The 26,708-nt window shown below is 48.1% G+C and overlaps 1 protein-coding gene across 1 annotated transcript in view; it reads right to left on the bottom strand.

The window, feature by feature from the left end:
* LOC311109953 (lipopolysaccharide-responsive and beige-like anchor protein) overlaps nucleotides 1–26,708 on the bottom strand; it is a gene marked incomplete at its 3' end in the record, with an annotated part of 160,036 nt that overhangs the window by 10,917 nt on the left and 122,411 nt on the right. Inside the window, exons 5-16 of the mRNA XM_084188470.1 lie at nucleotides 25,528–25,623; nucleotides 22,558–22,679; nucleotides 21,113–21,239; nucleotides 17,963–18,082; nucleotides 14,988–15,134; nucleotides 6,234–6,431; nucleotides 3,865–3,998; nucleotides 3,220–3,328; nucleotides 2,563–2,715; nucleotides 1,361–1,529; nucleotides 841–920; nucleotides 618–680 (exon numbers count right to left, since the gene is read on the bottom strand). Of these exons, the coding sequence (XP_084044596.1) occupies nucleotides 618–680; nucleotides 841–920; nucleotides 1,361–1,529; nucleotides 2,563–2,715; nucleotides 3,220–3,328; nucleotides 3,865–3,998; nucleotides 6,234–6,431; nucleotides 14,988–15,134; nucleotides 17,963–18,082; nucleotides 21,113–21,239; nucleotides 22,558–22,679; nucleotides 25,528–25,623 (1,518 nt within the window). The remainder of the gene's footprint in view (nucleotides 1–617; nucleotides 681–840; nucleotides 921–1,360; nucleotides 1,530–2,562; nucleotides 2,716–3,219; nucleotides 3,329–3,864; nucleotides 3,999–6,233; nucleotides 6,432–14,987; nucleotides 15,135–17,962; nucleotides 18,083–21,112; nucleotides 21,240–22,557; nucleotides 22,680–25,527; nucleotides 25,624–26,708) is intronic.

Raw genomic sequence — 26,708 nt, 5'->3', positions numbered from 1 at the left:
TGGGTGTGCTGATACATCATGTATCATCATGAAGCAGACTCCAAAACACACACTACATTACAGACACCCACATGCATGCAGATAGAGTGTGCCACAAACACAGGCATTGATCATGTAAGTGCAATAATTAATACTGTTTATTTTCGCACTAATTATTGATTAATTGGTGACACACGACATCAAAGATCAAACCAGCGCACAACTTCCATCGCGTTTAGTAATGGTCGCTACGGAAAAAGATAATTCATCATTGACAACAAATATTGATGGAATGAATAATAAACGGAAACAATGGAATCATCTGATGAATGAACAATCCATAAAAGACTGTGGAACCCCTGAAGGAGAGCGGAAATCCCCCTTGTTCCTGCAGGGATGATTCCTGCTTGGTTTTACAGCACTATTATTTCTCTATGCATCACTGCAGTGTAAAAACAGAGGCTTCTGTGAGGGAGGGCTTGGTGAAACTTTGCAACGGTTAAAAAGAGCCTTGTCGTTTCCCCGGCCCAGTGTGATTGGTCGGTCTATCCATAGTATAGAGCAGAGAGGATCTGGAAGAAAGGAGCCGGAGCTGTTGGCTTAGAGTGCCACCTAGTGGGTAGTTGATATTTTCTAACCTCATGCATGGTGAGCAGGTAGTTGAGAATACTCTGAAGCTCATCTTCCTTCACTCCGTAATCCTGAAAATAGATAGTACAGAATATAAATCAAACTTTTCACCGATCATATTTATTGTATATTAACATTAGGTGTAAAAGGTGAAATATTAGCTGGAATATTTGTTTTGAATCAAACGAGATTCTCATTATATAACAAAGCATAAACCAGCCACACACTAACCTTCATTATGAGTTGTTTCACAAACAGCAGCAGAAAAGCTCTGAGAGAGTGGATCTCCTTCTGATTGGGTCTCGGACCGTCTACACGCACAACGACAAACACAGACAAACACACACAGACACGCAGGGACAAAGTCATTTTCAAAAGGATTTGATTTAGGATGCCATGCAGAGCTCACAGCTGTAGGTAGACAATACAACATATTTATTCTAGGTTTAGCAGACAACATAGAGGTACAAGAAGGACAGGAAAGCACATTCTGCAGGGGACACAAAGGACTGGATGAAGGACCCAGTTTCACTCAATAAAAGTAGTGTGCTGCTCTACTTCCATGCCAACACTACAGCAACACTAGTCTAGGGGGAGGAGAGGAGGAGAGGTATCCGTCTGTGTCAGTGTGTGTAGAAAAGTGTGTGTTAGTGGAAATATGAAAGAGTGCGGTGTGTGTGTATGTGTGTGTGTAGGGAGGCATGTGTGTCTACTCCTGTGTCCACGTGCTCCTGTGTCTGTGTTCTCTTACCGAGGCCCTTGGGCGTGACTCCGCTGCGGTCCTGGGGGTTGACGACCCAGTAGTAGTACTTGAGCGTGTGCATGACCTGCAGTACCGTGCCCACCCTGCGGATGGCGTTGTAGATGGTCACCGTGCTGATGAACTCGGTCGACAGGTAGGTGTACAATGTCAACTGCACCTGGGGGGGGGTGAATGCACACACACACACACATTAGGAACACACATACACATGTTGGGAACACACACACACACACGTAAGGACACACACACTTTAAAAACACAGCATGAGGTGAGGCAGAAATAAAATCCAATGTCAGTGTGTGAAGGGCTGCCATGCTGATGTTAACTGGAGTGTTGTAAGCCCATAAGGGTATTTAGACACGCACTTCCTGGTTCAATAGCAGGCACAGGTGGAGGTCTGTACAGTAGCCTAACCTACTGAATGGTGGCCTGTAGCTCTCATGTACGGGAGGAGAGGTACAAGGACGAGAGTATGAAAGGGTGATGGTGGGATGGACAGAGGTGTGTGTGTGTGTGTGTGTGTGTGTGTGTCTGCACGTCACATTTGTCCGTGCATTTGTGTGTGCCTTCATGTGTCTACCTGCCTGCACAACTCTGTCCTTGACTGTGTGTCACCATGCATGTGTCTACCTGCCTGCACAACTCTGTCCTTGACTGTGTGTCACAGTGCATGTGTCTACCTGCCTGCTTGACTGTGTGTCACCGTGCATGTGTCTACCTGCCTGCACAACTCTGTCCTTGACTGTGTGTCACCATGCATGTGTCTACCTGCCTGCACAACTCTGTCCTTGACTGTGTGCCACAGTGCATGCGTCTACCTGCCTGCACAACTCTGTCATTGACTGTGTGTCACAGTGCATGTGTCTACCTGCCTGCTTGACTGTGTGTCACCATGCATGTGCCTACCTGCCTGCACAACTCTGTCCTTGACTGTGTGTCACCATGCATGTGTCTACCTGCCTGCACAACTCTGTCCTTGACTGTGTGTCACAGTGCATGTGTCTACCTGCCTGCTTGACTGTGTGTCACCATGCATGTGCCTACCTGCCTGCACAACTCTGTCCTTGACTGTGTGTCACCATGCATGTGTCTACCTGCCTGCACAACTCTGTCCTTGACTGTGTGCCACAGTGCATGCGTCTACCTGCCTGCACATGTGTGTGCCTGTACGTGTCCCTCTCCTCTCTTACCTTGGCGGGGGCATGGATCCAGATGGCAGGGTTGAACAGGATGTGGTCACACAGCTGCTTGAGCAGCAGGACGCCGTTCTGCAGGTTGCTGAGGTAACGGGCAAAGGCCAGCACGATGTCCAGCACGGACCGAGTCACATGCACCTTGGAAGACTACAGAGGAGGGAGGGAGGGAGGGAGGGAGGAGAGGGAGGGGGGGAGGAGAGGATACATACAGAGAGAAAGGTGAATCAGGTCAACTCTCTGTCTAACAAGCCCACTGTCAGCTGTGACCTCTAAATGCAGCTAAGGGGGGAAAAAGCAATTAGGGCCTTAGATGTAAATGGACTTTTAGAGTCACCTATATACCGGACCACACACACGCGCGCACACAGACACAATCAACAAGCTACCAGATGTAGGGGCGTTTAGCACTGGTCTCAGAACAGACAAATGCAGTATGGAATTGGAGGCCACAGCACTGAGGCTGAAGGACAGACAGTTCAATATCTGTTCCTCTCTGATGTAATGGACAGAGTGCTGGGAAATCAGCCAGCCAGGATATTATCCACCTTTCAATTTCAGCACAGAACAGCAATTAGGTCAGGAGAGAGGAAGATTGCAGAGTGTGAATGTGTCTCTGGCGAGGGGTGGTGGTGTGTGGATCACGTCTCTCACCTTCTCCAGAGTGTAGCCGATGACCAGAAAGCCCTTGCAGGCCAGGACCTGCTCTTGCATAGCCACAGAGTTCTTCAGCAGCTCCATCACAAAGGACAGCAAAGTGCAACTGGAGAGAGAGAGAGAGAGAGAGACAGAGAGAATGAGAGAGAGAGAGAACGAGAGAGAACATATCCTATAGCTATTGTCTAATATAATGAGGGCGTCACCATTCTACCATTCTACCATGAGAACACATTCAGATAAAAGCCACAAAGCCATTATTGAGAACATTACTCAAGGCCTAGGGGCACTAGTATTCAAAACCGGTATCCAGGTTTAGTGAGTAGGACAAGACAACATTATGCATGCCATTTGCGCTGCCATCATGCATGGTTGAATCCATTGAATTAACAAAACAACTTCTACTGAGTGAAATCAAAATACTCTAGACTGCAGGTGAGTTCAGCCCCACCAACAGAATGCAGTTTTTCCTTATCCCTGAAATCAATAGATGTTAGTTTGGAAAAAGAATGAACTGTTTTCTTATGTGAAAGGTAACACTCCCTACAAGTGACATGGCTACATATGGATGTGTAGAGTATTTAAAATAATGTAATAAAGTCAATCAATCGATCAATCAATCAAAAGACAGTAGTCCACTACCAGACAGAGGTGTCCAGTTCATCGCTGGTGTGCTGGAGGTGATCCAGCTGTGCAAACAGGGGGAAGAGGACCTGCACTCCCCCGATGGAGTGGATGGCACTCTGAACAGAGTGGGTCACCACCGCCTTCACATCCTGAAGAAGTGAGGAATACATACACAATGATCAGGAGTAGAAATAGAGTGCAATACTTTTGAAGTGTGAAATACAGGAGAATCAGAACCCCATCAGAACCATATGGACTGTAGACCAAGGCTGTTTCTGCTTTTGTCTCATGTGGCAAACAATGCTGATTGGAGGCGGTGTCACATTTCTCCCTTGTACATCTGGTGTGGTGTTGAAAACACAGTATAACTCCTCTGAACATCTGTCTCCTTTACAGCACTATTACACCTGTCGCTAACGGTGATGGGCTGAGTGGCGGGAGCGTTACCGTGACGATGAGTTAGTCTCCGAGGCGACATGGCTCAGGTGTCTAGTCTGTTTACCCTGATGAGGGTTTTGCTAAATGAGTTCCGTGGGTAGAATATTTTCGGTGTTTCTTATTGTCAGATCCCACAGTAGCAAAATCAGCTATTATGAGCAAGCCCTTTTCTCATGCGTTTACGGTTCGGTCTGCCATACTTCCTAAACAAGCCATTAGTCATTGTGAACACATATGTAGAGGACACTAACCTACACAGACATGTCCATGCATGTAAGACTGTAACAATGTGCTAACAAATACTGAGCATGTTGACCTAAATAGAGGGCGGGACCAAGGGATAATATAGGAAATTATTATTCTATAGGCAAGGGGGTCTGTGTGTGTGTGTGTGTGTGTGTGTGTGTGTGTGTGTGTGTGTGTGTGTGTGTGTGTGTACAAACATACAGGCTGCCTCAGAAAGACAAAGGAGCTCATACGTTGACTGAACGCGCTGTGAGGCTCAGACAGAACTCAATTACAGTGAGAGAGAATTCAAAGTAATTAAATAAAAAGGACAGCTGTGTGTGTGTGTGTGTGTGTGTGTGTGTGTGTGTGTGGGCTGACAAGGTCTTCCTAATGTGCATTTAATCAGGCGTGCAGATGACCTTCTGTGATAAGGAAAGTAAAATGTGGATTTTGAATGAGAGAAAGATGTTTCTGAGGCACTTTCATTACAATACTTGTCATCTAGTTGTTGCTACCTAGAATTGACATGGTAACAAGTAGCCACCAGAACATTAACTCATCATCCTCAGTAACTACAAGGTCAAATAAAGTACTGTATAATATAATAAAGTGCTTAAAGAAAAAACTCTCAGGAAACACCACCTTGGTTCAATAAAGAAACGACTGCTATGCAGATCTAATTCTGTAATAGAACAGGGTAGTGTTCTGTTCCCAGCCTGCTAGCCAGCCAGGTGCAGTGTGGTTCTGTCAAGTCATTCTCACCTCTATCTTAAAGGAAAAATCCACCCAAACCCACTCATTCCTTTAATTCAGTATTAAATAACACTAATATGTGAGAACAATATTTTTTGTGAACAAATGTTTCATTTTGGTGTTATAATAAGGTTGGTAAAACATGGAAAATCGTTATGGAAATCTGACATGTATGATAGACGTTTTCGTGATCTAAAAGTCGTATTCCTATTAACTTCCAGTGTAGTGAGAGCGACTTTATCACAGTGCTACGTCATAGCGGCCGGATTTCTGCCTGCTTGAACGCCAATAACTCAGATACACATGAAAACATGAAATGACCCAGGGAATCGATAGAACATCACTCAGAGGTTCACAAAAACAATATAACATTCAAAATGGGTGAACCTTTCCTTTAATGAGACACTTATGAAGTAGATAGAGCCTGATGGAGGTGCTTCATTATCTGTGTGTGTGTGTGGGTGGGTGTGTGGGTGTTGGTTCTTCTATACTTGTGGGGACCTAAAATCCCCAAAAGTCCCCACAAGGACAGTAAAACAGGGAAAATTCTCCCTCGTGGGGACTTTTCCCACGTCGCCATGAGGACAAAGGCTATTTTAAGCTTAGCGGTTAGGTTTAGGGTAAGGAATTAGGGTTTAGGATTTGGGTTACGGGTTAGGGTTAAGGTTAAGGTTAAGGTTAGGGGTCAGAGAAAATAGGATTTGGAATGGAAATAAATGTTAGGTCCCCATGAGGTGTGTGGAACAAGTGGAGGAAGCACCTGAGTAAGGGATAAGAATAGCCTGCAGAAATGCCATTAGTCACGCTAGAATCATAACTCTTTTCAACATTGACTAGATTTCTAGCTTAAATGGTTTACATTTTGGCGCAGTAGCACTGCCAAAACCACATTTCGCTGTGTGTGTGTGTGTTTGTGTGTGTGTGTGTGTGTGTGCGTTTATGTCTGCGTCTGTGTGTGTCCGTACCTGCAGCATGAGTGCATGTGGCGAGTGGACAAAGATGGAGGCGTTATCCTTGGGGGAGGACTCCAGGCACAGCTGAGCGTCGGTGGCGCGGGGGTTGTAGGAGAAGGAGATGCAGGAGGACAGCTTGCCGTCGTATAGCAGGGTTTTGTGGTGCTCAGCAAACAGGAGGTCACTCTCAGCCTTGTACTTGAACGTGCCCTGAGAGAGACGGCAGAGAGAAAGTGGAGAGGTCAAATCAATTAACAGGAAGGAGTGACTTTCTTATACATGTATATTTTTCTGTTCAGTTTAAACATTACACACTACTAGTGATAGTCTGTAGTATATATATTTTTTAAAATAATCCATGATATGAGAAAGAAGGAAGATAAATAAATGTTTCACCTCAAATTGATGAGTGCAGACCTTCCTTTTTTGATATACAGTGGGGAAAAAAAGTATTTAGTCAGCCACCAATTGTGCAAGTTCTCCCACTTAAAAAGATGAGAGAGGCCTGTAATTTTCATCATAGGTACACGTCAACCATGACAGACAAATTGAGAGAAAAAAATCCAGAAAATCACATTGTAGGATTTTTTATGAATTTATTTGCAAATTATGGTGGAAAATAAGTATTTGGTCACCTACAAACAAGCAAGATTTCTGGCTCTCACAGACCTGTAACTTCTTCTTTAAGAGGCTCCTCTGTCCTCCACTCGTTACCTGTATTAATGGCACCTGTTTGAACTTGTTATCAGTATAAAAGACACCTGTCCACAACCTCAAACAGTCACACTCCAAACTCCACTATGGCCAAGACCAAAGAGCTGTCAAAGGACACCAGAAACAAAATTGTAGACCTGCACCAGGCTGGGAAGAGTGAATCTGCAATAGGTAAGCAGCTTGGTTTGAAGAAATCAACTGTGGGAGCAATTATTAGGAAATGGAAGACTTACAAAACCACTGATAATCTCCCTCGATCTGGGGCTCCACGCAAGATCTCACCCCGTGGGGTCAAAATGATCACAAGAACGGTGAGCAAAAATCCCAGAACCACACGGGGGGACCTAGTGAATGACCTGCAGAGAGCTGGGACCAAAGTAACAAAGCCTACCATCAGTAACACACTACGCCGCCAGGGACTCAAATCCTGCAGTGACAGACGTGTCCCAATGCTTAAGCCAGTACATGTCCAGGCCCGTCTGAAGTTTGCTAGAGTGCATTTGGATGATCCAGAAGAGGATTGGGAGAATGTCATATGGTCAGATGAAACCAAAATAGAACTTTTTGGTAAAAACTCAACTTGTCGTGTTTGGAGGACAAAGAATGCTGAGTTGCATCCAAAGAACACCATACCTACTGTGAAGCATGGGGGTGGAAACATCATGCTTTGGGGCTGTTTTTCTGCAAATGGACCAGGACGACTGATCCGTGTAAAGGAAAGAATGAATGGTGCATGTATTGTGAGATTTTGAGTGAAAACCTCCTTCCATCAGCAAGGGCATTGAAGATTAAACGTGGCTGGGTCTTTCAGCATGACAATGATCCCAAACACACCGCCCGGGCAACGAAGGAGTGGCTTCGTAAGAAGCATTTCAAGGTCCTGGAGTGGCCTAGCCAGTCTCCAGATCTCAATCCCATAGAAAATCTTTGGAGGGAGTTGAAAGTCCGTGTTGCCCAGTGACAGCCCCAAAACATCACTGCTCTAGAGGAGATCTGCATGGAGGAATGGGCCAAAATACCAGCAACAGTGTGTGAAAACCTTGTGAAGACTTACAGAAAACGTTTGACCTGTGTCATTGCCAACAAAGGGTATATAACAAAGTATAGAGAAACTTTTGTTATTGACCAAATACTTATTTTCCACCATAATTTGCAAATAAATTCATTAAAAATCCTACAATGTGATTTTCTGGATTTTTTTTCCTCATTTTGTCTGTCATAGTTGACGTGTACCTATGATGGAAATTACAGGCCTCTCTCATCTTTTTAAGTGGGAGAACTTGCACAATTGGTGGCTGACTAAATACATTTTTTCCCCACTGTATGGGGTATCCAAATGGCATGGCATTTTGGAGTAGTGTGACTACTGAATACTGCATGACTGGGTTTTGAGTCTCCCTACTTTGTAACCAGGCCCCAGCTGGTAGATGACTGGGCTTTGCGTCTCCCTACCTTGTAACCAGGCCCCAGCTGGTAGATGGCTGGGCTTTGCGTCTCCCTACCTTGTAACCAGGCCCCAGCTGGCAGATGACTGGGCTTTGCGTCTCCCTACCTTGTAACCAGGCCCCAGCTGGCAGATGACTGGGCTTTGCGTCTCCCTACCTTGTAACCAGGCCCCAGCTGGTAGATGACTGGGCTTTGCGTCTCCCTACCTTGTAACCAGACCCCAGCTGGCAGATGACTGGGCTTTGCGTCTCCCTACCTTGTAACCAGGCCCCAGCTGGTAGATGACTGGGCTTTGCGTCTCCCTACCTTGTAACCAGACCCCAGCTGGTAGATGACTGGGCTTTGCATCTCCCTACCTTGTAACCAGGCCCCAGCTGGTAGATGACTGGGCTTTGACTCTCCCTACCTTGTAACCAGGCCCCAGCTGGTAGACGGCTGGGCTTTGCGTCTCCCTACTTTGTAACCAGGACCCAGCTGGTAGATGGCTGGGCTTTGCGTCTCCCTACCTTGTAACCAGGCCCCAGCTGGTAGATGACTGGGCTTTGACTCTCCCTACCTTGTAACCAGGCCCCAGCTGGTAGATGGCTGGGCTTTGCATCTCCCTACCTTGTAACCAGGCCCCAGCTGGTAGATGACTGGGCTTTGCGTCTCCCTACCTTGTAACCAGGCCCCAGCTGGTAGATGACTGGGCTTTGCGTCTCCCTACCTTGTAACCAGGCCCCAGCTGGTAGATGACTGGGCTTTGACTCTCCCTACCTTGTAACCAGGCCCCAGCTGGTAGATGAATGGGCTTTGCGTCTCCCTACCTTGTAACCAGGCCCCAGCTGGTAGATGACTGGGCTTTGCGTCTCCCTACCTTGTAACCAGGCCCCAGCTGGTAGATGACTGGGCTTTGCGTCTCCCTACCTTGTAACCAGGCCCCAGCTGGTAGATGACTGGGCTTTGCGTCTCCCACCCTTGTAACCAGGCCCCAGCTGGTAGATGACTGGGCTTTGCGTCTCCCTACCTTGTAACCAGGCCTCAGCTGGTAGATGACTGGGCTTTGAGTCTCCCTACCTTGTAACCAGGCCCCAGCTGGTAGATGACTGGGCTTTGCGTCTCCCTACCTTGTAACAAGGCCCCAGCTGGTAGATAACTGGGCTTTGCGTCTCCCTACCTTGTAACCAGGCCCCAGCTGGTAGATGACTGGGCTTTGAGTCTCCCTACCTTGTAACCAGGCCCCAGCTGGTAGATGACTGGGCTTTGCGTCTCCCTACCTTGTAACCAGGCCCCAGCTGGTAGATGACTGGGCTTTGCGTCTCCCTACCTTGTAACCAGGCCCCAGCTGGTAGATGACTGGGCTTTGCGTCTCCCTACCTTGTAACCAGGCCCCAGCTGGTAGATGACTGGGCTTTGACTCTCCCTACCTTGTAACCAGGCCCCAGCTGGTAGATGACTGGGCTTTGCGTCTCCCTACTTTGTAACCAGGCCCCAGCTGGTAGATGACTGGGCTTTGCGTCTCCCTACCTTGTAACCAGGCCCCAGCTGGTAGATGACTGGGCTTTGCGTCTCCCTACCTTGTAACCAGGCCCCAGCTGGTAGATGACTGGGCTTTGCGTCTCCCTACCTTGTAACCAGGCCCCAGCTGGTAGATGACTGGGCTTTGCGTCTCCCTACCTTGTAACCAGGCCCCAGCTGGTAGATGACTGGGCTTTGCGTCTCCCTACCTTGTAACCAGGCCCCAGCTGGTAGATGACTGGGCTTTGCGTCTCCCTACCTTGTAACCAGGCCCCAGCTGGTAGATGACTGGGCTTTGCGTCTCCCTACTTTGTAACCAGGCCCCAGCTGGTAGATGACTGGGCTTTGCGTCTCCCTACCTTGTAACCAGGCCCCAGCTGGTAGATGACTGGGCTTTGCGTCTCCCTACCTTGTAACCAGGCCCCAGCTGGTAGATGACTGGGCTTTGCGTCTCCCTACCTTGTAACCAGGCCTCAGCTGGTAGATGACTGGGCTTTGCGTCTCCCTAACTTGTAACCAGGCCTCCGCTGGTAGATGACTGGGCTTTGCGTCTCCCTACCTTGTAACCAGGCCCCAGCTGGTAGATGACTGGGCTTTGCGTCTCCCTACCTTGTAACCAGGCCCCAGCTGGTAGATGGCTGGGCTTTGCGTCTCCCTACCTTGTAACCAGGCCCCAGCTGGTAGATGACTGGGCTTTGCGTCTCCCTACCTTGTAACCAGGCCCCAGCTGGTAGATGACTGGGCTTTGCGTCTCCCTACCTTGTAACCAGGCCCCAGCTGGTAGATGACTGGGCTTTGCGTCTCCCTACCTTGTAACCAGGCCCCAGCTGGTAGATGACTGGGCTTTGCGTCTCCCTACCTTGTAACCAGGCCCCAGCTGGTAGATGACTGGGCTTTGCGTCTCCCTACCTTGTAACCAGGCCCCAGCTGGTAGATGACTGGGCTTTGCGTCTCCCTACCTTGTAACCAGGCCCCAGCTGGTAGATGACTGGGCTTTGCGTCTCCCTACTTTGTAACCAGGCCCCAGCTGGTAGATGACTGGGCTTTGCGTCTCCCTACCTTGTAACCAGGCCCCAGCTGGTAGATGACTGGGCTTTGCGTCTCCCTACCTTGTAACCAGGCCCCAGCTGGTAGATGACTGGGCTTTGCGTCTCCCTACCTTGTAACCAGGCCTCAGCTGGTAGATGACTGGGCTTTGCGTCTCCCTAACTTGTAACCAGGCCTCCGCTGGTAGATGACTGGGCTTTGCGTCTCCCTACCTTGTAACCAGGCCCCAGCTGGTAGATGACTGGGCTTTGCGTCTCCCTACCTTGTAACCAGGCCCCAGCTGGTAGATGGCTGGGCTTTGCGTCTCCCTACCTTGTAACCAGGCCCCAGCTGGTAGATGACTGGGCTTTGCGTCTCCCTACCTTGTAACCAGGCCCCAGCTGGTAGATGACTGGGCTTTGCGTCTCCCTACCTTGTAACCAGGCCCCAGCTGGTAGATGACTGGGCTTTGCGTCTCCCTACCTTGTAACCAGGCCCCAGCTGGTAGATGACTGGGCTTTGCGTCTCCCTACCTTGTAACCAGGCCCCAGCTGGTAGATGACTGGGCTTAGCGTCTCCCTACTTTGTAACCAGGCCCCAGCTGGTAGATGACTGGGCTTTGCGTCTCCCTACCTTGTAACCAGGCCCCAGCTGGTAGATGGCTGGGCTTTGCGTCTCCCTACCTTGTAACCAGGCCCCAGCTGGTAGATGACTGGGCTTTGCGTCTCCCTACCTTGTAACCAGGCCCCAGCTGGTAGATGACTGGGCTTTGAGTCTCCCTACCTTGTAACCAGGCCCCAGCTGGTAGATGACTGGGCTTTGCATCTCCCTACCTTGTAACCAGGCCCCAGCTGGCAGATGACTGGGCTTTGCGTCTCCCTACCTTGTAACCAGGCCTCAGCTGGCAGATGGCTGGGCTTTGCGTCTCCCTACCTTGTAACCAGGCCCCAGCTGGTAGATGACTGGGCTTTGCGTCTCCCTAACTTGTAACCAGGCCCCAGCTGGTAGATGACTGGGCTTTGCGTCTCCCTACCTTGTAACCAGGCCCCAGCTGGTAGATGACTGGGCTTTGCGTCTCCCTACCTTGTAACCAGGCCCCAGCTGGTAGATGACTGGGCTTTGCGTCTCCCTACCTTGTAACCAGGCCCCAGCTGGTAGATGACTGGGCTTTGCGTCTCCCTACCTTGTAACCAGGCCCCAGCTGGTAGATGACTGGGCTTTGCGTCTCCCTACCTTGTAACCAGGCCTCAGCTGGTAGATGACTGGGCTTTGAGTCTCCCTACCTTGTAACCAGGCCCCAGCTGGTAGATGACTGGGCTTTGCGTCTCCCTACCTTGTAACCAGGCCCCAGCTGGTAGATGACTGGGCTTTGAGTCTCCCTACCTTGTAACCAGGCCCCAGCTGGTAGATGACTGGGCTTTGCGTCTCCCTACCTTGTAACCAGGCCCCAGCTGGTAGATGGCTGGGCTTTGCGTCTCCCTACCTTGTAACCAGGCCCCAGCTGGTAGATGACTGGGCTTTGCGTCTCCCTACCTTGTAACCAGGCCCCAGCTGGTAGATGACTGGGCTTTGCGTCTCCCTACCTTGTAACCAGGCCCCAGCTGGTAGATGACTGGGCTTTGCGTCTCCCTACCTTGTAACCAGGCCCCAGCTGGTAGATGACTGGGCTTTGCGTCTCCCTACTTTGTAACCAGGCCCCAGCTGGTAGATGACTGGGCTTTGCGTCTCCCTACCTTGTAACCAGGCCCCAGCTGGTAGATGACTGGGCTTTGCGTCTCCCTACCTTGTAACCAGGCCCCAGCTGGTAGATGGCTGGGCTTTGCGTCTCCCTACCTTGTAACCAGGCCCCAGCTGGTAGATGACTGGGCTTTGCGTCTCCCTACCTTGTAACCAGGCCCCAGCTGGTAGATGACTGGGCTTTGCGTCTCCCTACCTTGTAACCAGGCCCCAGCTGGTAGATGACTGGGCTTTGCGTCTCCCTACTTTGTAACCAGGCCCCAGCTGGTAGATGACTGGGCTTTGCATCTCCCTACCTTGTAACCAGGCCCCAGCTGGTAGATGACTGGGCTTTGCGTCTCCCTACCTTGTAACCAGGCCCCAGCTGGTAGATGACTGGGCTTTGCGTCTCCCTACCTTGTAACCAGGCCTCAGCTGGTAGATGACTGGGCTTTGCGTCTCCCTACCTTGTAACCAGGCCTCAGCTGGTAGATGGCTGGGCTTTGCGTCTCCCTACCTTGTAACCAGGCCTCCGCTGGTAGATGACTGGGCTTTGCGTCTCCCTACCTTGTAACCAGGCCCCAGCTGGTAGATGACTGGGCTTTGCGTCTCCCTACCTTGTAACCAGGCCCCAGCTGGTAGATGACTGGGCTTTGCATCTCCCTACCTTGTAACCAGGCCCCAGCTGGTAGATGACTGGGCTTTGACTCTCCCTACCTTGTAACCAGGCCCCAGCTGGTAGATGGCTGGGCTTTGCGTCTCCCTACTTTGTAACCAGGCCCCAGCTGGTAGATGGCTGGGCTTTGCGTCTCCCTACCTTGTAACCAGGCCCCAGCTGGTAGATGACTGGGCTTTGACTCTCCCTACCTTGTAACCAGGCCCCAGCTGGTAGATGGCTGGGCTTTGCATCTCCCTACCTTGTAACCAGGCCCCAGCTGGTAGATGACTGGGCTTTGCGTCTCCCTACCTTGTAACCAGGCCCCAGCTGGTAGATGACTGGGCTTTGCGTCTCCCTACCTTGTAACCAGGCCCCAGCTGGTAGATGACTGGGCTTTGCGTCTCCCTACTTTGTAACCAGGCCCCAGCTGGTAGATGACTGGGCTTTGACTCTCCCTACCTTGTAACCAGGCCCCAGCTGGTAGATGACTGGGCTTTGCGTCTCCCTACCTTGTAACCAGGCCCCAGCTGGTAGATGACTGGGCTTTGCGTCTCCCTACCTTGTAACCAGGCCCCAGCTGGTAGATGACTGGGCTTTGCGTCTCCCTACCTTGTAACCAGGCCCCAGCTGGTAGATGACTGGGCTTTGACTCTCCCTACCTTGTAACCAGGCCCCAGCTGGTAGATGACTGGGCTTTGCGTCTCCCTACCTTGTAACCAGGCCTCAGCTGGTAGATGACTGGGCTTTGAGTCTCCCTACCTTGTAACCAGGCCCCAGCTGGTAGATGACTGGGCTTTGCGTCTCCCTACCTTGTAACCAGGCCCCAGCTGGTAGATAACTGGGCTTTGCGTCTCCCTACCTTGTAACCAGGCCCCAGCTGGTAGATGACTGGGCTTTGAGTCTCCCTACCTTGTAACCAGGCCCCAGCTGGTAGATGACTGGGCTTTGCGTCTCCCTACCTTGTAACCAGGCCCCAGCTGGTAGATGACTGGGCTTTGCGTCTCCCTACCTTGTAACCAGGCCCCAGCTGGTAGATGACTGGGCTTTGCGTCTCCCTACCTTGTAACCAGGCCCCAGCTGGTAGATGACTGGGCTTTGCGTCTCCCTACCTTGTAACCAGGCCCCAGCTGGTAGATGACTGGGCTTTGCGTCTCCCTACCTTGTAACCAGGCCCCAGCTGGTAGATGACTGGGCTTTGCGTCTCCCTACCTTGTAACCAGGCCCCAGCTGGTAGATGACTGGGCTTTGCGTCTCCCTACTTTGTAACCAGGCCCCAGCTGGTAGATGACTGGGCTTTGCGTCTCCCTACCTTGTAACCAGGCCTCAGCTGGTAGATGACTGGGCTTTGCGTCTCCCTACCTTGTAACCAGGCCCCAGCTGGTAGATGGCTGGGCTTTGCGTCTCCCTACCTTGTAACCAGGCCCCAGCTGGTAGATGACTGGGCTTTGCATCTCCCTACCTTGTAACCAGGCCCCAGCTGGTAGATGACTGGGCTTTGCGTCTCCCTACCTTGTAACCAGGCCCCAGCTGGTAGATGACTGGGCTTTGCGTCTCCCTACCTTGTAACCAGGCCTCAGCTGGTAGATGACTGGGCTTTGCGTCTCCCTAACTTGTAACCAGGCCTCCGCTGGTAGATGACTGGGCTTTGCGTCTCCCTACCTTGTAACCAGGCCCCAGCTGGTAGATGACTGGGCTTTGCGTCTCCCTACCTTGTAACCAGGCCCCAGCTGGTAGATGGCAAGAATCTGTGCTGCACTGAGGGCCTCGCCAAACAGATACACCGCCCCCATCTGACCACAGAACACACGGTTGGCGTCCGCCGTCTCTGACGAACCAAGGAAACACTTGTCGAAAGTCTGGAGGAAGGGAGGAAGGAAGGAAACAAGGATGGAGAATTGAACAAGCATTAATAAAGATAACTATGACAACTCCAACAGCATGTCTGAGTGTGAATCAACGCACCATCGGCATACAGATAACATACATTTCTATGAATCTGTTCCCTTCTGTATGTTCACTAGAGCATGTGTAAATAGGCTGGGGATGAGTGTAGCATTGTTATCAAGGAGGGAGGAGAGATATCTTAATCAGCCATATCTACTGTAGGGTATCGAGGCCCTCTGTGACACTGTGTCACGCCAAGAGCATTGCATTAGAAAAGCATCTTCATTTGGCTAAAAGCTGACATGTGAATCTTGTCTTCCGCACGAGAGAGAGAGAAAAAGCATTCTGGAGAAATATGACATAATCTCATATATGCTTGGAGGTAGGCGTGTGTGTGTGTGTGTGTGTGTGTGTGTGTGTGTGTGTGTGTGTGTGTGTGTGTGTGTGTGTGTGTGTGTGTGTGTGTGTGTGTGTGTGTGTGCGCGCGTCTTCAACTACACAACTCATGCAACTCATTTCCCTCCCCTGTTACAGACCCAGTTCCATCCATGTGAGGAGACAGAGAGAGACAGAGAGAGAGACAGAGAGACAGGGAGAGAGAGAGACAGAGAGAGACAGTGAGAGAGACAGAGGCAGAGGCAGAGAGAGAGACAGACAAAGACAGACAGAGAGAGAGAGACAGAGATAGACAGAGAGAGAGACAGAGGCAGAGAGAGACAGAGACAGAGAGAGAGACAGAAAGGCAGAGAGAGACAGAGGCAGAGAGAGACAGAGGCAGAGAGAGACAGAGGCAGAGAGAGACAGAGGCAGAGAGAGACAGAAAGGCAGAGAGACAGAGACAGAAAGGCAGAGAGAGACAGAGACAGAAAGAGGCAGAGAGATAAAGAGAGTGGTTTCACCCCTGAGCCCTCTGTCAGCTGAGACAGTGATTATATCAATCAATCAGAGAGAGTGGGGCCTGTGGGGAGGTGCTGTCCTCTTCTAACATCCTGTACTGCAGTAACAATGGTTCTCTGTGGTACATCAATCACAACATATACCATACGTCTTTGTGTGGAACCTTTGTTATCCAAACCAAAATGGTTCAAATTGAAGAGTTCTGGATGGATAGCTTCAAGGCTTTCTTGCTGATTGATTGATGACTTCAGAGACATTTTTTGATTGATGACTGCCATCCCAAAATACTTTTGGTTATACACATGCACGCATACAGTGAGGGAAAAAAGTATTTCATCCCCTGCTGATTTTGTAAATTTGCCCACTGACAAAGAAATGATCAGTCTATAATTTTAAAGGTAGGTTTATTAGAACAGTGAGAGCACACTCTTAAAGGGAGTGCTCCTAATCTCAGCTTGTTACCTGTATAAAAGACACCTGTCCACAGAAGCAATCAATCAATCAGATTCCAAACTCTCCACCATGGCCAAGACCAAAGAGCTCTCCAAGGATGTCAGGGACAAGATTGTAGACCTACACAAGGCTGGAATGGGCTACAAGACCGTCGCCAAGCAGCTTGGTGAGAAGGTGACAACAGTTGGTGCGATTATTCGCAAATGGAAGAAACACAAAATAACTGTCAATCTCCCTCGGCCCGGGGCTCCATGCAAGATCTCACCTCGTGGAGTTGCAATGATCATGAGAACGGTGAGGAATCAGCCCAGAACTACACAGGAGGATCTTGTCAATGATCTCAAGGCAGCTGGGACCATAGTCACCAAGAAAACAATTGGTAACACATTACGCTGTGAAGGACTGAAATCCTGCAGCGCCCGCAAGGTCCCCCTGCTCAAGAAAGCACATATACATGCCCGTCTGAAGTTTGCCAATGAACATCTGAATGATTCAGAGGAGGACTGGGTGAAAGTGTTGTGGTCAGATGAGACCAAAATGGAGCTCTTTGGCATCAACTCAACTCGCCGTGTTTGGAGGAGGAGGAATGCTGCCTATGACCCCAAGAACACCATCACCACCGTCAAACATGGAGGTGGAAACATTATGCTTTGGGGGTGTTTTTCTGCTAAGGGGACAGGACAACTTCACCGCATTAAAGGGGCCATGTACCATCAAATCTTGGGTGAGAACCTCCTTCCCTCAGCCAGGGCATTGAAAATGGGTAGTGGATGGGTATTCCAGCATGACAATGACCCAAAACACACGGCCAAGGCAACAAAGGAGTGGCTCAAGAAGAAGCATATTAAAGGTCCTGGAGTGGCCTAGCCAGTCTCCAGACCTTAATCCCATAGAAAATCTGTGGAGGGAGCTGAAGGTTCGAGTTGCCAAACGTCAGCCTCGAAACCTTAATGATTTGGAGAAGATCTGCAAAGAGGAGTGGGACAAAATCCCTCCTGAGATGTGTGCAAACCTGGTGGCCAACTACAAGAAACGTCTGACCTCTGTGATTGCCAACAAGGATTTTGCCACCAAGGACTAAGTCATGTTTTGCAGAGGGGTCAAATACTTATTTCCCTCATTAAAATGCAAATCAATTTATAACATTTTTGACATTTTTTTGTTGTTGTTCTGTCTCTCATTGTTCAAATAAACCTACCATTAAAATGATAGACTGATCATGTGTTTGTCAGTGGGCAAACGTACAAAATCAGCAGGGGATCAAATACTTTTTTCCCTCACTGTACATCCAACCACAACCACTATCACAACTTGTAGGTTCAGCTATATTCCATTACACAGCATACAGGGGTAGGAATGGTTGTGTGAGAGTAGAGGTTTAAGGTTGCTACAGGAATAACATTATAACAACGATGATCAGTATAGTATGGATCGATTGATTGCTACTTACGTCGCTGGTGTTGACGAACCAGGTGATTTCTCCGTAGGAGGCGAGCTCTCCGTTGACATAGCAGCTGATCTCACTGTTCTTCCAGCGGTTGTAGACATGAACGATGGTCACCATGTACCACTGAAACAACAACACACAACAACTTAACCACCATGGTCGCCATGTACCATTGAAGCAACAACAACTTATCCACCATGGTCGCCATGTACCACTGAAACAACAACAACTTAACCACCATGGTCGCCATGTACCACTGAAACAACAACACACAACAACTTAACCACCATGGTCTCAATGTACCACTGAAACAACAACATCTTAACCACAGCACTAGAATTAGATTATATTTCTATGGACCTAACACCCTAAACACCTCACCGGTTTCACATGTTGTTATTTTTCTATAATGTTTTCAATTATAATTTAATTTACAACAATGGTAATGATGTTATTAACAAGGTACAGTTGAAGTCGGAAGTTTACATACACCTTAGCCAAATAGATTTAAACTCAGTTTTTCACAATTCCTGACATTTAATCCTAGTAAAAATTCCCTGTCTTAGGTCAGTTAGGATCACCACTTTATTTTAAGAATGTGAAATGTCAGAATAATAGTAGAGAGAATGATTTATTTCAGCTTTTATTTATTTCATCACATTCCCAGTGGGTCAGAAGTTTACATACACTCAATTAGTATTTGGTAGCATTGCCTTTAAATTGTTTAACTTGGGTCAAACGTTTCGGGTAGCCTTCCACAAGCTTCCCACAATAAGTTGGGTGAATTTTGGCCCATTCCTCCTGACAGAGCTGGTGTAACTGAGTCAGGTTTGTAGGCCTCCTTGCTTTTTCAGTTCTGCCCACACATTTTCTATAGGATTGAGGTCAGGGCTTTGTGATGGCCACTCTTTGTGGTCCTTAAGCCATTTTGCCACAACTTTGGAAGTATGCTTGGGGTCATTGTCCATTTGGAAGACCCATTTGCGACCAAGCTTAATGATCGGCTATGAAAAGCCAACTGAGATTTATTCCTGATTATTATTTGACCATGCTTGTCACTTATGAACATTTTTGAACATCTTGGCATGGTTCTGTTATAATCTCCACCCGGCACAGCCAGAAGAGGACTGGCCACCCCTCATAGCCTGGTTCCTCTCTAGGTTTCTTCCTAGGTTTTGGCCTTTCTAGGGAGTTTTTCCTAGCCACCGTGCTTCTACACCTGCATTACTAGCTGTTTGGGGTTTTAGGCTGGGTTTCTGTACAGCACTTCGAGATATTAGCTGATGTATGAAGGGCTATATAAAATAAAATTGATTGATTGATTGAAGCTTTAACTTCCTGACTGATGTCTTGAGATGTTGCTTCAATATATCCACATAATTTTCCTTCCTCATGATGCCATCTATTTTGTGAAGTGCACCAGTCCCTCCTGCAGCAAAGCACCCCCACAGCATGATGCTGCCGGTTGGGATGGTGTTCTTCGACTTGCAAGCATCCCCCTTTTTCCTCCAAACATAACGATGGTCATTATGGCCAAACAGTTCTATTTTTGTTTCATCAGACCAGAGGACATTTCTCCAAAAAGTACGATCTTTGTCCCCATGTGCAGTTGCAAACCGTAGTCTGGCTTTTTTATGGCGGTTTTGGAGCAATGGCTTCTTCCTTGCTGAGCGGCCTTTCAGGTTATGTCGATATAGGACTCGTTTTACTGTGGATATAGATACTTTTGTACCTGTTTCCTCCAGCATCTTCACAAGGTCCTTTGCTGTTGTTCTGGGATTGATTTGCACTTTTCGCACCATAGTACGTTCATCTCTAGGAGACAGAACGCATCTCCTTCCTGAGCGGAATGACGGCTGCGTGGTCCCATGGTGTTTATACTTGCGTACTATTGTTTGTACAGATGAACGTGGTACCTTCAGGCGTTTGGAAATTGCTACCAATCCACACTTGTGGAGGTCTACAATTCTTTTTCTGAGATCTTGGCTGATTTCTTTTGATTTTCCCATGATCTCAAGCAAAGAGGCACTGAGTTTGAAGGTAGGCCTTGAAATAAAACCACAGGTACACCTCCAATTGACTCAAATGATGTCAATTAGCCTATCAGAAGCTTCTAAAGCCATGACATCATTGTCTGGAATTTTCCAAGCTGTTTAAAGGCACAGTCAACTTAGTGTATGTAAACTTCTGACCCACTGGAATTGTGATACAGTGAATTATAAGTGAAATAATCTATCTGTAAACAATTGTTGGAAAAATGACTTGTGTCATGATCAAAGTAGACGTCCTAACCGACTTGCTAAAACTATAGCTTGTTAACAAGAAATTTGTGGAGTGGTTGAAAAACAAGTTTTAATGACTCCTACCTAAGTGTATGTAAACTTCCGACTTCAACTGTACATTGTATAATAAGCTATGTTATCATGAGTTTGACATTGGCATCAGCAGACTGCCTACCAACTGCAAACGAGCAAAAAAGCATTGGCCAGCCTACATCTTAGCCTCATTCATAGCTGCCTTCACTGAGTTACCCTTATGAGACATGGGGGCGATCAACTCCTAAACCCCTTGGGCTACAATCTCACCTACATTGGCTGCTCAGATTTCACATGGGAAGAATCCAGTGAAATAGGTTATTAGAGTTACCAGGCAGACACCTTGGGAGATAAGACCGACCGTGGAATACAGAGGGCTAAAAATAGAGGCCAAACATCTCAGAATGAGGTTTTGAGTCTGAGTAGTGGGGGATAACAGGGGAGTTTTAATTGGCCAGGGGCACCATGGATCTCACCGATGCTGTTGGGCTTGACTGGGTCTGGGTGCTATGGTCTGGCTGTGTGTCGGGCCCCATTAGATCATCCCTCTCTCCCTTTCTCTCAATCCTTCTATCCTTTTTTCACCGTTCTGTTCTGACATTGCTGGCCCCCCAGAGGAAGGACCAGATGACTATGCCTCATCCCAAAAGGCCTAGACGAGGGGGCAGCATGTGTCCTATGCCTGCGTACAGTTTGTTCTCTGTGTGTCCTATCCGAAAGAGAACATGTCTGTGTGTCCTATTCAGTACGTGTTTCTATGTTTTATGAGTGCTAGGTTTGTGTGTGTCTCTCCCACAGGACAGTGTCTGTCTGCCTGACGGCCTCGCCGGCTGCCTACCTTCTGCGGTTTGAAGTCATATTTCACGCAGTGCTGGAATCCCTTCCCATTGGACTTTAACGAGGTCACAATCAAACAGCCGGCCACAAAGTGTGCTGAGTAGCCCAGACCTTTGTTGGTGCGGAAACTACAGGAAGAGAGGGAATAAAAACAAAAATAGAGAGAAATAAAAAAACAAATTTCCGTTAGTGAGCCTAACGGCTCACTTTAACACAGTCTAACACTCAAGGGCAGAGTAGGGTTTCAAGATGAGTCAACCTGCCAATAAATCATACAAACATACACATTTAAAAAACACTTTGAAAACGGAGGAGAGACAGAGATAGCAAAAGCCTCAATCATCTGTCAACTTCACAACAAATTCCCATTTGTGGGCGTCTGTGTTCTGAGCGAGCGGGGGCCCCGGCGGTCGCCGTGTGTGATTTAGTGAACTAATCTCTTTTTAAAAGGGCAGAGTCTGAAGTAGAGTTTTATTACAGACTTTTCTGCCTCTGCTTCTAGCTGCCTGGCTGGCTGCCTGGCTGGCTGTGTGTGGTTGGTTATCATTTTCAGAAGGACCACCAAACAGAAGGCCCACCAAATCCCGGCGCATAAATTATAATTTTTTGTCAGAAATTAATTATCGGCTGAAAATAGGACGAGTGAGGCCCTGATTTACTGTCCCTGAGAGAGGGAGAGAGGAATGGATGGAGAGAGTAGAGAGTAAGGGGGGAGAGAAAAATAGAGAGAGAGAGAGAGAGAGAGAGAGAGAGAGAGAGAGAGAGAGAGAGAGAGAGAGAGAGAGAGAGAGAGAGAGAGAGAGAGAGAGAGAGAAGGATGAGAGAGAGGTAAATGGAAACGGAGAGAGGGAGGCACTGCATCAGTATTCAGTATGCCTTCTTCATCTGGTAATGTGTGTGTGTGTGTGTGTGTGTGTGTGTGTGTGTGTGTGTGTGTGTGTGTGTGTGTGTGTGTGTGTGTGTGTGTCTATTAAGCCTCTGTGCTGGCTGTTTTTTTTATAGACTGTTTGGGGATATGACTTCATCCTACAATTTTGTTGAACAAGGAAAAAATCAAATAGCTTTGCTTGGCGTGCAAATACAGTACACACAAACCACACAAACACACACACACACACACACAGGGAACTACGGTATGAGCCAAATTCTATTTGAATACACCTGAATAATATCACATTATCCATACAAAAGTTATGCATAGGTATCTCAAGTCAGGATATGAGTAGAGACGTTATTTGCATAGAGAAAGAACAAATCAAGCTGCAGTAAGTTGTGTCAGTGTGGGTGTATGAGATTGACTACGTTACAGTCAGTGGCTACAGACTGACTGATCTATAAATCATCATGATTAGTCATTTAGGATGCAAGGTGATTCATAGTCAGTCTGCAGTCGGCGAGTGCAGTGTAGTTGATCTCAAACATGGACGGTTGGTGTCTGGAACTCACCAGTACAGGTAAGGCTTGTCCTTGTCAACATTGATGTTGTTGATTGGATCCATGCGGAGCCAGGTGTGGAAGGTGAAACCATTCTGGTACGGCCATTTGGCTATAGGGGGCAGAGCTATAGCCTGTGAGGAGACAAACAGTTGAATGTTTTAAAAATAGGATTGTGAGTAGTGTGACCTAGACTACAGTAGGACCAAGAAGGAACAGATAGAAAACGTAGCTGTTCATGCGTGCGTGTGTGTGTCTACCCAGAGGCCTTCCTGCCTCATTAGCGAGATTCACAGGAAGGGGAAGGCGTGTGCTTAGTGCTCAGTCTCGGCTGCACACACACCAATCGCAGACGCTCTTAGGGCGGCCCTGAGCTCACCCTCACCAAAGGGCACCGTCACCATGGCAATGGGAGGGTACAAAGAGACATAACAGCACACACACACTCGCTACATACAATGTGAGTGTCCCCGACAGTCATTATAAGACACAATGGGAGCAGACTTTAACTCTCTTTCCCCTCTCTATAGTTAGCAGTCTAACCCAGGTACTGTACAGTCTTATCTAATGTGCCATGGCCACATGCAGGTGTAGACAGCATTCAGGTGAGACTAATTGAGAAAGTAGTGAAAGGTAAAGGTCCTAGACTGAGATACACAGTTCAAACGTAGCAGACATAAGTCTACGATGTCATCCTTCATGGAAACTCAGCAGACATTGCCTAAGATATGAGATCATAGCTTAGACTATATGTCTGATAAGGTTTCATCCTTCATTTCCTTGAAGACTTCAGCAAGAGCATCTTAACTGATCTAACTTCACTAAATCCTCACTTTTAAACCCATTGACACCAGGAAGTGTATTAGAAATCTGCTCTATTTTAAGAGAAAGAGAGGGGTATAACAGAACATTCCCAGGGGACTTATACCTTATTATTTCACACACTAAATCACATGGCTGGCTGGCTGGCTGGCTGGATAGATACAAAAATCAGCTTAGGGATTGCTGCTATGAGAAGGAAGGGGTCAGAAGGAGTACAAAGATGGCTAGGAGCATTAGAATGAAGGGAGGAGATAGAGAACAGAGGGGAGATGGCTAGGAGCATTAGAATGAAGGGAGGAGATAGAGAACAGAGGGAAGATGGCTAGGAGCATTAGAATGAAGGGAGGAGATAGAGAACAGAGGGAAGATGGCTAGGAGCATTAGAATGAAGGGAGGAGATAGAGAACAGAGGGAAGATGGCTAGGAGCATTAGAATGAAGGGAGGAGATAGAGAACAGAGGGGAGATGGCTAGGAGCATTAGAATGAAGGGAGGAGATGGAGAACAGAGGGAAGATGGCTAGGAGCATTAGAATGAAGGGAGGAGATAGAGAACAGAGGGAAGATGGCTAGGAGCATTAGAATGAAGGGAGGAGATGGAGAACAGAGGGAAGATGGCTAGGAGCATTAGAATGAAGGGAGGAGATGGAGAACAGAGGGAAGATGGCTAGGAGCATTAGAATGAAGGGAGGAGATGGAGAACATAGGGAAGATGGCTAGGAGCATTAGAATGAAGGGAGGAGATGGAGAACATAGGGAAGATGGCTAGGAGCATTAGAATGAAGGGAGGAGATGGAGAACAGAGGGAAGATGGCTAGGAGCATTAGAATGAAGGGAGGAGATAGAGAACAGAGGGAAGATGGCTAGGAGCATTAGAATGAAGGGAGGAGATGGAGAACAGAGGGAAGATGGCTAGGCGCATTAGAATGAAGGGAGGAGATAGAGAACAGAGGGAAGATGGCTAGGAGCATTAGAATGAAGGGAGGAGATGGAGAACAGAGGGAAGATGGCTAGGAGCATTAGAATGAAGGGAGGAGATGGAGAACAGAGGGAAGATGGCTAGGAGCATTAGAATGAAGGGAGGAGATGGAGAACATAGGGAAGATGGCTAGGAGCATTAGAATGAAGGGAGGAGATGGAGAACAGAGGGAAGATGGCTAGGAGCATTAGAATGAAGGGAGGAGATAGAGAACAGAGGGAAGATGGCTAGGAGCATTAGAATGAAGGGAGGAGATAGAGAACAGAGGGGAGATGGCTAGGAGCATTAGAATGAAGGGAGGAGATGGAGAACAGAGGGGAGATGGCTAGGAGCATTAGAATGAAGGGAGGAGATGGAGAACATAGGGAAGATGGCTAGGAGCATTAGAATGAAGGGAGGAGATGGAGAACAGAGGGAAGATGGCTAGGAGCATTAGAATGAAGGGAGGAGATGGAGAACAGAGGGAAGATGGCTAGGAGCATTAGAATGAAGGGAGGAGATGGAGAACATAGGGAAGATGGCTAGGAGCATTAGAATGAAGGGAGGAGATGGAGAACAGAGGGAAGATGGCTAGGAGCATTAGAATGAAGGGAGGAGATGGAGAACAGAGGGAAGATGGCTAGGAGCATTAGAATGAAGGGAGGAGATGGAGAACAGAGGGAAGATGGCTAGGAGCATTAGCTAGCATCTGTGCTCCTCCTCTCTTCCCATGCTGCTTATTCAACGCACACACAGTAGTCCAGTATGACCCGTGCTATATATGGTTGGTAAACCTTGGCATTAAAGGATATAGAAGTGAAGATGTGTGCTGGGTCAGAGCTTACAGGCAATTCATGATGCATTATCTTAGTCATTCCTAATGCTTACGGCCTTGGATCATGTGGGAAGTCAAGCACAAGAGGATTTAACCCATTAAGAACCTATCCAGAGGTTCTGTAAATACTATTATCTTACTGTAGATCCTCAGTGTCCACCGAGACTGATACCAGTCACTAAAAGTCTGAAATGACACTATTCCTTCCATAGTGCACTACTTGACCAGAGCCCAGGGGAATACAGTGTCATATCAGGTGTAGCATCAGATTCTAGTCTAGTTGGATAGTGTGTACTATACTGTATTCTAATGATCAGTCTGGGATTCAGGTTAACATGTGGAGGTGTATTGAGTTGTAACTGTACTCACAGCAGCGCTCTTCCCTGGGAAGCTGAAGAAGGAGTCAGGTCCGTTCCGGTGGGCCATGCTCTTCAGGACAGACAGCAGCTTCACCGCATGGGGAGGCTGGAGGGAAGAACACACACACAAGATGAGACGCCATAGACTTTGATAAGGGTGCACTGCATACACAAGTACACACACATAAACACACACACTCAAATGTACAGCTATATGTTCAAGTTCACAGGCAAGCGAAAAAACACAAACACCAACATCATCACAACTACAGTGTGTCAAGGTCAGCCACATGTCTATTTTCTGCTTTTCTATATTAACCTCTACTAGCCATCAAGCCAACTTCTTGTTGAGAACTGTCTAGAGACATTACAGTGAGAATGCAGTAGTTCTAAGAAACAGCAGCGGTTGTCTTGCTGTTCTACATTCCTGTGAACGCTGAAAGGTCCCCCGCTTCAGATCAGATCCCCCTTCCTTTCAACCCAAATGTCAATCAAAACCCACGGAACCGCGATCAACGTTGATAAATTTCCATAATATATTGATGAGCTTTTCTTTTCCGACAAGGCCTCGTCGGTTTAATTTCTGTGGAGGCTGCAATAAGCATATTACACTGTGTTCACTCTGCTCAAATCCTGTGACGGAGAGGCTTCTGATAGACGCATCATCTCGTCAACCCCCTAAGATAATATTTCAAAGAGCTAGCATTATGTGTGTGTGTGTGTGTGTGTGTGTTAAGGGGGGGGGTGGACGGAAACAGAGAAGCACAAAAGCAGCTTGCCCCCATTTCCTTGACAACTTGATTCCACACTGATCAATGGGCTTCCCAATCCCATCCCTCTCTCCTTCTGTCCGAATGGTGCAGGGACTCCGTGGATAATACATTATATACACTCATATTCATGGTACTACAGCCTACTAGATCTGCTGTTTTTACACAAGGGCTATTCCCACTGTACTGTAATGACTCCACACTGCTAGGCAAGACTGTCCAGGCTGATTTCCCACTGTACTGTAATGACTCCACACTGCTAGGCAAGACTGTCCAGGCTGATTTCCCACTGTACTGTAATGACTCCACACTGCTAGGCAAGACTGTCCAGGCTGATTTCCCACTGTACTGTAATGACTCCACACTGCTAGGCAAGACTGTCCAGGCTGATTTCCCACTGTACTGTAATGACTCCACACTG

This window comes from Coregonus lavaretus, assembly GCF_964263955.1.
Source record: "Coregonus lavaretus genome assembly, contig: SUPER_35_unloc_1, whole genome shotgun sequence".
Lineage (NCBI taxonomy): Eukaryota > Metazoa > Chordata > Actinopteri > Salmoniformes > Salmonidae > Coregonus > Coregonus lavaretus.
Note: the sequence above shows the minus strand (reverse complement) of the source record. Positions and strands in the feature narration are given on the sequence as shown.